The 13,120-nt window shown below is 40.7% G+C and overlaps 1 protein-coding gene across 1 annotated transcript in view; it reads left to right on the top strand.

Moving 5' to 3' along the window:
- Window positions 1–653: 653 nt before the first annotated feature.
- Window positions 654–13,120, top strand: part of WDR44 (WD repeat domain 44) — a 97,364-nt gene continuing 84,897 nt past the window's right edge. The window contains exon 1 of the mRNA XM_008019537.3: window positions 654–1,139. Coding sequence (XP_008017728.1) covers window positions 1,063–1,139 — 77 coding nt within the window. The 5' untranslated portion in view covers window positions 654–1,062. The remainder of the gene's footprint in view (window positions 1,140–13,120) is intronic.

Raw genomic sequence — 13,120 nt, 5'->3', positions numbered from 1 at the left:
TCGTGTCGGCAGCGACAGACATGTGCGGAGAAAAAGTAACCGGAGGCCTTATTCTGGCTCAGCTCCAGCAATAAATCCATCATTACTCCATGGAATTGGCACACTCCCCGGGTATATCTCAAGGACCCCACCCTCTGGCCGGCAGGATCGTATCTAGGGATCTCAATTAAAGATCTCGTAGTCAGTAAGGGCGAGTTATTCTAGTAACGCCAGAGGTGGTGGACCTGCCGACGCCCTAGGGTGGGACATTACGGGCTTGGATAGTAAGACATCGTAAATATACGCCAAAATGTCCACACCAACGTTTCCCGAGAGCATTTCTTTACAAGAAAAAGACCGACCCAAAATCATCCCTCTCAAAATGCGTCTCTTTGGAACTGCAATTACGGAGTAAGACGTTCTGACTGACCCCACCTACGTCGGGCGCGCGCTCTCAAAGCCCGGGCACCACGGTGCTAGACTCCTCCCTTGGGGAGGCTCAACCCCTCCCTTCTCGGCTACTTCCGGTCCTCACCGAACGCCCTCAACGCGCTTGCGCCGTTTTGATAGGCTTCCCAGGCAGAAGTAATCAGAGCGCTGCCTCTCTGGAACCGCCCCCGCCACCTCTTCGCCCCGCCCACGTGTTACCGCCCCTCCCGAAATCTCGCGAGGGTAGGTGCGCGTCGGTATTTTGCGGGCAACTAGCTCTTCCAGCAGCTGTAAATTGCTGCTGCGGGAGAAACTGGAGCCGCTGTCGCCGGCGCGCCCTTCCTCCCCCACTGCGAAGAGCCACCGCCTCTTTTGCGCTCCTTATACACCTATCACTGGGAGCGGTGGCAGCAACAGTCCGTGGACCCACCGCCGCCTCTTCAGGCGGCCGCTTTGCCGGTCATTCCCGAAGCCCGGCAACTGAGGGCGGCCACCTTTCCTTAACAGTCTCCTCTCTTCAGATCGTCTGCTCCCTCAGCCTCGCCCGGGACCCACTTCCCCAGTCTCGCCCGGGTGGAGGTCGACGAGGAGGAGACAAGAGTCACCCTTCCTCCAGGCGGCGCCGGCCCCCTCACCCGCGGGTGTGTCCTATAAATGGCGTCGGAAAGCGACACCGAGGAATTCTATGATGCCCCTGAAGATGTGCACTTAGGGGGCGGCTACCCCGTGGGGTAAGTAACTGCAGCTGTGGCCAGGAAGCCGGGCATCCCAGGCCCCCCTCATCTCCTGTGCCTTCCTCCTACACCCCTCCCAGGTCCCGCTGTGTCCGCCACCGCTGTTCCTCTCCGTCTCACTGGAGCACTTCAGAACCCAGACCTGGGGCTTCTTAGGGTGGGGTGACACGGAGAAGGGGGAGTCGCCCACCTCGGGCAGCCTCCCGGCCGTTTCCCTACTGAACGGTCCCAGGGTCTCTCTCGGAGCCCGTTTCTCTTCTGATCCAGCCTTCTGTGAGGGGGAACAGCTTACGTGCCTGAGAGTCGGAGATTTGTATCTGTGGGGTTCTGAGCTTACCTTTCAAACATCCGTTTTGGCCTCGGGGACCGTAGATTAAAGGAGCAGTAACAGGAGAAATGTAACTTGTAGTTTTTTATCCTCCCGTTTACCGCTAACTTACCTATTCACTTCAGAGGTGGCTGTAACTCTCCCCTATTTGCCGTCCTCTTTTTCTTGCACACAGCGAAAATGAGCGGGGGGGAAGGTTGGGTATTTGCTTAAGGAAGTCCTCTAGCGAATGTACTCTAGATCAACAGTGTTTTATTAAAATAACACCTTGTCATGAGTTAAAGGAAATCGAATACACGGTCCCTATTAGGAAGAATGCGGTCTAAAAGGATGGCTAGACAGAAGAAATGTGCACAACTGACTGCAGAGGGACAAACAAGTGCTGAGTAATCTGGTGATTGGAAGGAGAGCCCCAGCTTTGTGTTCTTTATCTAATTCTGCACGATGTTTTAGTGGTGATTAATATGGGTGATTCTGAATAGGAAGTACAGTAGTTGGAATGCTCGCTTGACTAGGACTTGTATTTACTTACCCACTTCTCCACTTTTCAAAGTTGGAGTAGTGCTTTAAAGCGATTTCGCCAAACTCCCCTATGAATGTACGTGGAAGTAGAGGCAGTGAAATATATTTTCATGCTGTAAGAACTTGAGGATTGGTAAAATTTGTATGTTAGTATAAAGGACTAATATGGTTCCAGAAGTTCACTGCCTTCAATTCTCATACTTACTCCGTGGGAGAAATACCCCCTGTGATGCAAGTATAGTTAGCCATGCATGCTAGAAGTCATTCTAAAAACTAATGTGTGTTTATACACAATATACACCAAAAAGTTACAGTAATAAAATCAGAAAGCAATGTACTTTGGTAGATTTCAGATATATGTCTTTCCAACAACCTTCATGTCACTGTTGTGGGATTTTGGGGTGGCAATGGCCAATCTTGAGATGGCACCGAATCTCCTTCAAGTTCAATATCTGAGACAAGTTTAGAGCTAAGTGTAGAGGATAGGAAATACATTTCGGTTTTGAAATGTATTGGATTTCCGTGAAATTTAATTTTTTTGTGTGTGGTTTTCCCTTCACAGTAATGAACTGACAATTCAGATTAAATGAGAGATCAAGTCCTTTGGTACTTTTGTGTGTATGTATTGGGGTGGGGGAGGGAAATCATCAGTTTATGAGATGATCAGTTTAGAACTACTCTGTGGATATTGTTTCTTTCCATTGAGTAAGTTTAATTTCAAAGGACGCAAGTTATGTCAGGACCTGTGTAAACTATCTAGTCTAGTACCTGGGCACAGAGAAAGCATTCAAAGTGTTCGTGCTCGTCTCCTTCCTTTCTTGGCATTGGCATATTTGTTAACTTTACACAGAGCTTACTTTGGGAGATATATAGAACTTGGAGCTATTTTACTTATCTAAACCGGATGAGTCATTTTGACAGAATTGATAGAGTCACTTCTTCCCTCATGAGATAATATAGCTTCTCAAGCACTTTGATCCTCTGATATTAGGTGAAGACTAAAAAAGTTTCTCGGAACTCAGCTTTCTAATTTTAACTTTAACCTGCCCAATTACTAAGTGTGTTGAGCTCTATGGATAAAACTACAGGGTCAGTTTGTGGATTTCAGGGCTCCTTTCTGTATTAGAGGATTGGAAAGAGAATAGACTAATCTGGAGAATTGCATCTGAAAAGAACTGGCAGCACTGAGAGGGCAGAAAAAGGTTAGCATCATTTACATTTTCCTCTGTCCTTTGTGAAAGGTGGTATCATTTGCATAAGACACTATGAGGAGATCTGGGTGGGCAACTTATAACCTGGAAATGTAGTGAGAAATCTTGATTTGTGGAGACAGATTGTGTAACTAGATACTGGTCATCAGAAATATGTTCTGTTCCTTGATATGATCTGTAGTGGCAAACTATACAATTTCTAAGGTTAATAGACTGAATTTGAGCACTTCAGAAATGTTCCTTGCTGTTGTGTGTTTGGGAGTACACAGACTATGTCAACAAATTGTAGTAAACTGAATAGGCAGTGGAGACTTATCTCGTGTTTTGTTAATTAGCACATTCCTAATACACAGGCTGTTTCCTAAAATTAATTTATGTCTTGCATTTTCCTTCCAATGATGTCTTCGGCTTTATTAATCTACTCTTTGAAAGCAAATTTAATAAGAATCAGCCCAGTTTTTTTAGAGACTTTTAATTCCAATATAGCCTACTTTTCCACAGTGGCAGATCATCTTCACTTGCCCAGCTTTGCAATATATACCACATTTATAATGCTTTTTTATGGATATTTTAGGTCAGGGTTTCTTTATTATTTTCCTTTTTCTTTTTCTTTTTTTTTTTTTCTTTTTCAAGACAGGGTCTCACTCTGTTGCCCAGGATGGAGAGGTGGCGAGATCATGGCTCACTGCTGCCTCAAACTCCTAAGCTCAAGTTATCTTCCCACAGGTGCATATCATCCTGCTCAGCTAAAGGCTTTTTTAGAGATGGGGTCTTGCTATGTTGCCCAGGCTGGTCTCAAACTCCTGGCTTCAAGCAGTCCTCCCACCTTAGCCTTCCACGGTGCTGGGATTACTATCAGGCATGAGCCATCTCACCAGGCCCAGGTTTTCTCATTTTTACCTTCATTTTTACGTATGAGGAACTTTTTTTTTTTTTTTTTTTTTTTTGAGATGGAGTCTCGCTCTGTCACCCAGGCTGGAGTGCAGTGGCGTGATCTCTGCTCACTGCAACCTTCACTTCCCGGGTTCAAGAGATTCTCCTGCCTCAGTAGCCTGAGTAGCTGGGATTACAGGTGTGTGCCACCACGCCCAGCTAATTTTTAGTAGAGACAGGGTTTCACCATGTTGTTCAGGCTGGTCTTGAACTCCTGACTTCGTGATCTGCCCGCCTCAGCCTCCCACAGTACTGGGATTACAGACGTGAGCTGCGCCTGGCCTAGGAACCTTAGACTCAGAGACGGTTAAGTGAATTGTCCTAGGAGAGAGCTTTTAAGTGGCAGAACTGGGATTTGAAACCAGCTCTTCAGACTCCTAGTCCAGTATTTTTCTTTTTTTTTCTGTGGAGGGCAGTGAGAGCAGGGACAGAGAGGTGAAGAGAGATCCTCCCCTGGTAGATTCTGGAGTAAAATGCTTTAGGACCAAGTTGCTGAATTTAACTGATACATCTTTAAAACCAGCAGCCCAAACTTTTTTGTTCTCTTGGCAAGAAATTCCACTTTCTTTCAGCAAAGTGTGTTTTCGTTTTGTCAGATAGGAATTTTGCAAGATCATACTCTGTTGCAGCTAGAAGGGACATCTATCTAGTTAAACTCCTTCGTGTAAAATGTTGTGAAAACTGAAACCTAGAGAGAGAAAGGAACTTGTAAAAGGTGCCACAGCAAATTAATGGTGGAGCTAGGTCTAGAACCTGATCAGTTTGACTGTCTGGCGTTCTTTCTGCTACCGGGCTGTCTTTTGATAGAGCAGGAAAGAGAGGAGGAACTGTGTGGTATACTAGAAAAGAGCGCTGGACTGTGAGTCATTTATTTCCTGGTCTTTAAATTGAGGGGATTACACTCTTGAGAACCCTTCCAACTCTAAATGTCTTTATATTGAGGTTTAATAGTGTGCTTGTATTGATAAGCTTTTATTGTTGGTAAATCTTTCCATGATTTTTTTTTAACCTTTTAGTTTAACTTAATGGTGTTTGGTACATAGTTCGAGACCCATAAATTTGAAATTAAGTATTCACTGGGTAAATTATATATGAGATGAATGCCCCTGCTAGCTCATGTGGTTTATACTTACACATACTAGAGGCTGGCACTGAGAACATGTTGTAAAAATAAATGTAACATTTTCAGCACTCTTTTTTTTTTTAGTGGCAGCCAAAATATTTTTGAGGCCTTGGAAGAAGGATAGAATCATAACATTTTTAGAGTAGGAAGGGACTGGAGATCATTTTAGCCCAGCCTTCCCTTTTAACTGAAAGTGAAATTTAGATCTGAGAGGGGAAGTGACACATTGCTAATAAGGGCAGACTTGGAACTAGCGCCCAGGTCTCTTGATGCCTCACTTATACCATGCTACCATGTCTGTGGACGGAGGGCAAGTATTGCTGGGTATTCCTGCCATAGGTTTCTGGCACTTACCCTATTAGCTGGGCTCTTAAGATGATTTACTTGACTGTTTCTTCATACCTTGCCTATCAGAGGCCTTGAACTGTTGTAGAATCCTAAGTTTTGCCCACTAGTTTTCTCCAAGCCAGGGTGAAAAACAATGGCAAAATAACTGGTCTAAGAACAGTGATTATTTGTATTATTTTATTCTTAGGCGTTTAGTTAGTATTAACTGCAGTCTATCACATTCAGGTTGAAATAATGATAAAATGTTAAGTCATGGGAACTGAGACCAAACTGTCCTGAATAATTGTTAGGTCTGAAAAACAAAAAGGTGTGTAGCTGCCTTTGTTGAAAACTCAGCTTCTCACTTTACTTAGGTGTCAGAAACACTGAATTGAAAATTGATACAAATTTTAATTTTAAAAATATCTGTGCAATATTTATTACTTTAGAAAAATTTCCTTAAAAATGGCTGTTTGTTGATGAGTTGACATTTGATCACAAATTTGATTACTGAAGGTTTTGTGAAGTGATAGAAATATATTTACCAATGCTGTTTTATCACACTCATGTAACATCATATTGAAGTGAGAAAAAAAAAAAAAACCCTCTACATATTAATTAGTAAATTCAAGTTCTAAATTTAGTGACATACGGCCAGGCACCATTTTTCACGCCTGTAATCTCAGCACTTTGGGAGGCTGAGGTAGATGGATCACCTTAGGTTAGGAGTTCGAGACCAGCCTGGCCAACGTGGTCAGACCCCATCTCTACTAAAAATACAAAAATTAGCTGAGCATGGTAGCACACACCCAGCTACTTGGGAGGCTGATTCAGGAGAATCGCTTGAACCCGGGAGGCGGAGGTTGCAGTGAGCTGTGGTTGTGCCGCTGCACTCCAGCCTGGGCAACAGAGCAAGACTCCGTCTCAAAAAAATAAATAAATAAATAAATAAATAAATAAATAAATAAACAAGTTATATTTAGTGACTTCTAACTGTCAATTGATAACTCATGGGGGTAGGATAGTCCATAGTGGCATGACAATTTGGGGGCTCAAGTTGAATCTGTATGAACTCCTGTAAATTGAAAACTTTATTCTCTTCTTGTGATAATCTACTTCATAAGATAGGACAGATAAAATTTGTTTTCTTTTTTTGCTTTTTGAGACAGGGTCTCACTCTGTCACCCAGGCTAGAGTGCAATGGTGCAATCTCAGCTTACTGCAGCCTCAACCTCCCCAGGCTCAGGTGATCCTCCCACCTCAACCTCCCAAGTAACTGGGACCACAGATGTGCACCACCACGCCTGGCTAATTTTTCTATATATATATATTTTTTTATTTTTTTTTTTTGTAGAGATGAGGTTTCACCATGTTGCCCAGGCTAGTCTCGAACTCCTGGGCTCAACTGATTGACCCAGCCTCGACCTCCCAAAGTGCTGAGATTACAGGTATGCACCACTATGCCTGGCCTTTGATTTTAAAAAATATTAAAAACCTAAATAGTTTTAGGATGTGAAGTACAGTGGTGGTCTTAAACAGAAAATAATTTCTAATTACTCGTATTTTAGACTTACTGTATAACCTTTACATTACCAAACACATGTGTTTGTACTCTTCAGTTCATTAAGACTTTGACAAAATCAGGTGAATTTGCCAGGGAAGCACCGTTAAGAGGCTGTTTGTTTCTTCCTCATACTCTGCAATTTTGGTAGTTACTTCCTGGGGTAGTATTAGAGGTGAAGGAAGGGAGTATAAAGAGATCATGCAGGTTGTGGTGATGGAGGTGCAGGAGGTAAAGGTAGCCCCAGCAGTAGGTATAGAGACCAAGTTACAGTGCTGCTTCCTGGGGCATGGATAACTGAGATACGACAAATTCCATCATTTTGATAAACATGTTCACAGCATGAATTAAATAACCCCTTCTCTAAGAGATTAATAACCTATAAGAAATACCTCAAATCGAAGTTAAAGTAACAAAAATTGTAGGTACTTTATGATGTCCTACTGATATTTAGCTTGAATTGATAAATAACGTATGTTTCTCATTTCTATCCATAGTTAGGCTAATATCTACAAACTTTCACAAGGTCTGTTCCCATCTCACTGTTGGATATTATTCAGCTAACCAGCTACTATTCAGAGTGAAACTCTTTCTATTCCCTTATTTCAAACTCAGCAGTCTTTGTGTTAGTCTGTCATCTCATGATTCAAAACCGAGGAAAAAGCACCTACGACATAATGTGGGCCTCATACCTGATAGCAACCCCAGTGTTTTTCCTCAGTCAGTATACAAATTTATCTTGGTTACTATAGCAACCACTCTATCAGTTATTCTTCTAGCTCTTTTGCCTTCTCTCAGATACTAGGATTACCATATAATCAGGTTCTGCCAGAGCGCTTCAGGTCTTAGAGTTCTATTACCAGCGGCAACTGTCTGGCAGTTCACAATTTGGCATTCCATCAGAGTCAGTTATTTTTTAAGTCCACAAAACCTTTTTGTCTCCAAACCTTTTTAAACATTTTCAACATATACAGTTTAACAAAAACATGTTTAGGCAGCAATTTCCTCATACTAATTTTCTCAATCCAGTGTTAGTCATTGCCCTGAAGATTGAATGCATTGCATCACTGCATCCAGTAGCCATCCCTTTATAATAACAGGTAGAATTGATTTCCAGATCGAGGGTGACCATTTACGAAATATATTTGCAAATGTGATTTTAGACTCAGTATCATCACAAACTAGCTAAAATGACTTAAAAGCATCTTGATCATTAGCAGCTACCAAATAACCCAGCTTTTAACAAAAATGATTTCTGTAGGTGGTAGAAAGAATGTTTAGCCTTTAGATTAATTCATTTTAATTTGAGAAAGCTGTTTAGAAAACTAATAGGAAGTGTTATCTTGCTTTTGTAGCCCTTGAATAAACAGGAAGAGAACAGTAAAGACTGAATAGTTGTATGGGTCTTTATTTTTTAAAAGCCATATGTCTTTCATTTTTTAAATATTTATTTGACATACTTTTTTAACTCTTAAAAGCCTCAGAATTCATGTAACTAAAATAGTTTTAAATTATAAATATGTTTACCTGTTTTGCTCAAAATAAGGATTGGCCAGGTACAGAAGCTCATGGCTGTAATCCCAGTGCCATGAAAGGCTGAGGTGGAGGGATCACTTGAAGCCAGTAGTTAGAGACCAGCCTGGGCAATGTAGCAAGACCTCATCTCTACAAAGTTTTTAAAAGTTGTAGTAGGGCATGATGGTGCATGGCTGTAGTCCTAGCTGTTTGGGAGATTGAGGCAGGAGGATTGCTTGAGCCCGCGAGGTCAAGGTTGCAATGAGCTACGATCACGCTACTGTACTCTGGCCTGGGCAACAGAGCCAGACTCTGTCTCTTTCAAATAAAAGCAAAAACAATAAAACTATAAATTATGATAATGCTTCAAGGAAATCTTTAATTGTACAAATAGACTTTAGAGCGGTTTCACTTTCTCCAGAGTCCTGATCTTTAAACTTTTTCAAAGGAGGAGTCAGTTTTTAAAAAACTCTGAGGATGAAATATAAGATTTTTTGAAACTTCTAAGGGAAAACTTGAATGGTTTTATTATTATTATTATTATTATTATTATACTTTAAGTTCTGGGGTACATGTGCAGAACGTGCAGTTTTGCTACATAGGTATACATTGAATGGTATTTTCTAATAGTTATCCTATGCAGAACAAGCCATACCTGTAACAAGCTATCTATATCTGTATAAAACCTACTTGGCCGCTACTAATTGTGATAGACTATTCCAGTACAAAACTCATTGAATCGTGGGCATTCTTATGAACCACAAATCAAACTTTCTAGAGAACATATAAATAGTATGTAGTGCTATATGCAAACTCACTGTCTCAGAAGCAAGCATCCTGATTACTAAGCAAGCTCAAGAGAAGAGGTGAGAGTATTCTTTCTGACATTGTTCTTGAACTGGTAAGAATAGCTGTGGATGAATTTAATATCCACAGTCCTCTTAATTCTGTGCCTGAAAGTATCATCGAAATTGGAAGACTGAGGGAATCATCTTTCTGGTTATTAGCAGTACTGTTAACAATTGAATTTTTTTTTTAAATCTGTCTTTTAAAATATATTACCTATCCATGCCAAACTAAAATGGCAGGTGGATTGAACATTTCACTCAGCCCCAACTCCACCCCTTTCACTGCCAGCTTTTTCTTTCCTAGCTTACTCAACGTCATTAGTACAGAAATTTCCTAGTATAACTACTTCTTGTCCCTTAAAACTGAAAAGGGCAGTGATGGAAGAAATATAAAGGGTGGGAAAGTTTTGGAAGGAGTAAGGAAAAAATTGGTTACATAGGATATGGTGGACAAGTTGATAAAGATTGTTTAGTGTTACAGGTGGGGCTTAGTCTTTGGATTAGTGAAAGATAGGTGAGCAAAATGAACAGGTAGCTTGATAAAACTAGTAGCTTTGTGAGTGAAAGCAAGTAGGTTTGTCTGTATTTTGCAATCGGTATTTTATCTTTATTAGCTTGGCTTAAGGGTTAAGGTTAATGATTGAGATCAGTTCTTTTTCCTTTAAGTGCATGTTACTGTGCCTATTATGTCCCAGATCATAGCCCTTAGCTGTTGACTTTTAACCTTTGCCTTATTTCCCAGCATAGTCCACAGTTATGTGTACTAGCGCACACAAGGTTTAGTTGGGGAACAGGGTGGTGAGTAAGCATGCTCTGTGGTATCTACTGCTCTTCACAACTTCTTCTGCTTTTGAACTTCCTGATTCTCTCCAATCTGCAGTCACCCCTAACCACACACAGGTACCAGTTCCTATAAGAGGAGGTAGGTAAGGGAGCTGAGGCAAGGAGAGTGCTTTGGATGTATAGGATCTTCATAACTTGGGGACATCCTATACCCAGTAAATATTAAATGTTAACAAGTGAAACCTTGGGAGGTGTTGCCAGTTATCCTGCATTCCTATCAGTTCCTTGTTACCAACTTTTTTTCAGGAATGAATGTGTTCACAGTGAGAAAGAAATATTATAGTGCTACATGTTACATGCAAAGAACAATAACGCCATAACGCTAACTAACAGTGGGCATTTGTTTTCAAAGTTCTTTTAAAAAGTTACTGTTTCAAACAATAAAAAGCAGTATTTTTATGCCCTTCATTTTAAGCTTTGACATAATTGATTACGGTATGGTAGCCAGGTCAGAAAATGACCTTGCTTCTGAAAGAGCTGGAATCCTAGGCACTGTTCACTGCATTTCAAAGGGTTACGTTCTTTGTTCCTAAGGGAAACCCCCTCAGGATGTGAGCCATTGCTGATTTGGGTTTCTGTGCCATGTCAAAAAGTCTTAATCCCAGATTTTTTTTTTTTTTACTATAATTGTTTTATAGATTGTTGTCAGTTGCTTAGTTAGACCACAGTAGTGTATTGTGTTTTGTTTTTATTTTAGTGTAGCTGATTCATTTTTTGGCCACAAGCCTCTAACTAGAAACACAAATGTTTCTTTTTCCCTTTCCCTTCAAATGTGTTTTGTAGTAGTCACAAAGAGTGTAGTTATTAACATTTTCTACCTAATCAAACCTCTATTGGCTTTCAAACTAATGGGAAAAATGTATTCCTAATAGCTGGGTAATTACAAAAAAATTAAATGATTAGTAATTACTATTTAAGATATAAATAAGATTGAATAATTTTTAATAATAAATAGTAAAGGGCTTGAACTTGACCTACATAGTGTGTTCTGTAGGTAAGCATTCTAGATAATTGAAGATTTTTGTAGAATATATATATCAAGTAATTGATATATATTTCTTTGAGACAGAGTCTCGCTCTGTTGCCAGGCTGGAGTGCAGTGGCACGATCTTGGCTCACTGCAAACTCCGCCTCCCGGGTTCAAGTGATTCTCCTGCCTCAGTCTCCCGAGTAGCTGGTGTGCCACCATGCCCAGCTAATTTTTGTATTTTTAGTAGAGACGATGTTTCACCATGTTGGCCAGGATGATCTTGATCTCTTGACCTCGTGATCCTCCCTCCTCAGCCTCCCAAAGTGCTGGGATTACAGGCATGAGCCACTGCACCTGGCCTGATATACATTTCATTAGAAAAAGAATATAGAAGTAGAAATTCAAGTACATAAAGCATAGAAATTAAATTTAGAAAATAAAGTACTTAATAGCAAATTTTACTGAAATATATTTGAATTTCTGTTATTCATGGTATTGCAGGAAAACATGAATAATTAAAAGCTACCAGTTACACGATCCTCTCAGTTCTGTCATTAGTTTACAACTTTCTTTCCCATCAAAACTTTTATCAAAGATAATAACAGTAGGTTTTCTTTAATTTTAAAACATAAATAGTTTGGTTTGAGTTTTGTTCCTCTGCTCATTTTTGGTGATGAGCAGTGAACTCAGAAGAAAAACAAGAAATCTTGAAGTCTGTGTAATCAGTTCACTAATAGAATTTATCAATTTAAATTTTTAAAAAGGGGGGCTCGTGATAGGTGCTTTAGAATGCTAATTTTTATTTAGAAGTTACTGGCATTTACTTTTTAAAATAAGTACCCCACCAGGTGTGGTGGCTCATGCATGTAATCCCAGCTACCCAGGAGGCTGAGGCAGGAAGACTCCTTAAGGCCAGGTACTTGAGACCACGCTGGCCAACATAGTGAGACCTTGTCTCTAACATTTTCTTTTTTTTTAAACTTAACCAGGCATGGTGGTATTTGCCTGTAGTCCCAGCTAGGTGGGCGTAGAGGGGGGTTACTTGAGCCCAAGAATTCAAGGCTATAGTGAGCCATAATCGTGCCACTGCATTCCAGCCTGGGCAACAGAGTGAGACCCTGACTCTTAAAACACACACGGCCGGGCACGGTGGCTCATGCCTGTAATCCCAGCACTTTGGGAGGCCGAGGCGGGCAGATCATGAGGTCAGGAGATCAAGACCATTGTAGCCAACATGGTGAAACCTAAAAATACAAAATTTAGCTGGGCATGGGGGTGAACACCTGTAGTCAGAAACTAGCTAAAATGACTTAAAGGTATCTTAATCATCAGCAGCTACCAAATAAGCAAGCTTTTAACAACAATGATGTCTATAGGTTATAGAAAGAATGGACTTTAGATTAATTCATTTTAATTTGAGAAAGCTGTTTAGAGAACTAATAGGAAGTGTTATCTTGCTTTTGTAGCCCTTGAATAAACAGGAAGAGAACAGTAAAGACTGAATAGTTGTATGGGCCTTTATTTTTTAAAAGCCATATGTCTTTCTTTTTTTATATTTATTTGACGTACTTTCTTAACTCTTAAAAACCTCAGAATTCGTATAACTAAAATAGTTTTAAATTATAAATATGTTTACCTGTTTTGCTCAAAATAAGGATTGGCCAGGTACAGAAGCTCATGGCTGTAATCCCAGTGCCATGAAAGGCTGAGGTGGAGGGATCACTTGAAGCCAGTAGTTTGAGACCAGCCTGGGCAATGTAGCAAGACCTCATCTCTACAAAAAGTTTTTAAAAATTA

Source organism: Chlorocebus sabaeus, chromosome X (assembly GCF_047675955.1).
Source record: "Chlorocebus sabaeus isolate Y175 chromosome X, mChlSab1.0.hap1, whole genome shotgun sequence".
Lineage (NCBI taxonomy): Eukaryota > Metazoa > Chordata > Mammalia > Primates > Cercopithecidae > Chlorocebus > Chlorocebus sabaeus.
This window is presented reverse-complemented; position numbering and strand designations above follow the sequence as displayed.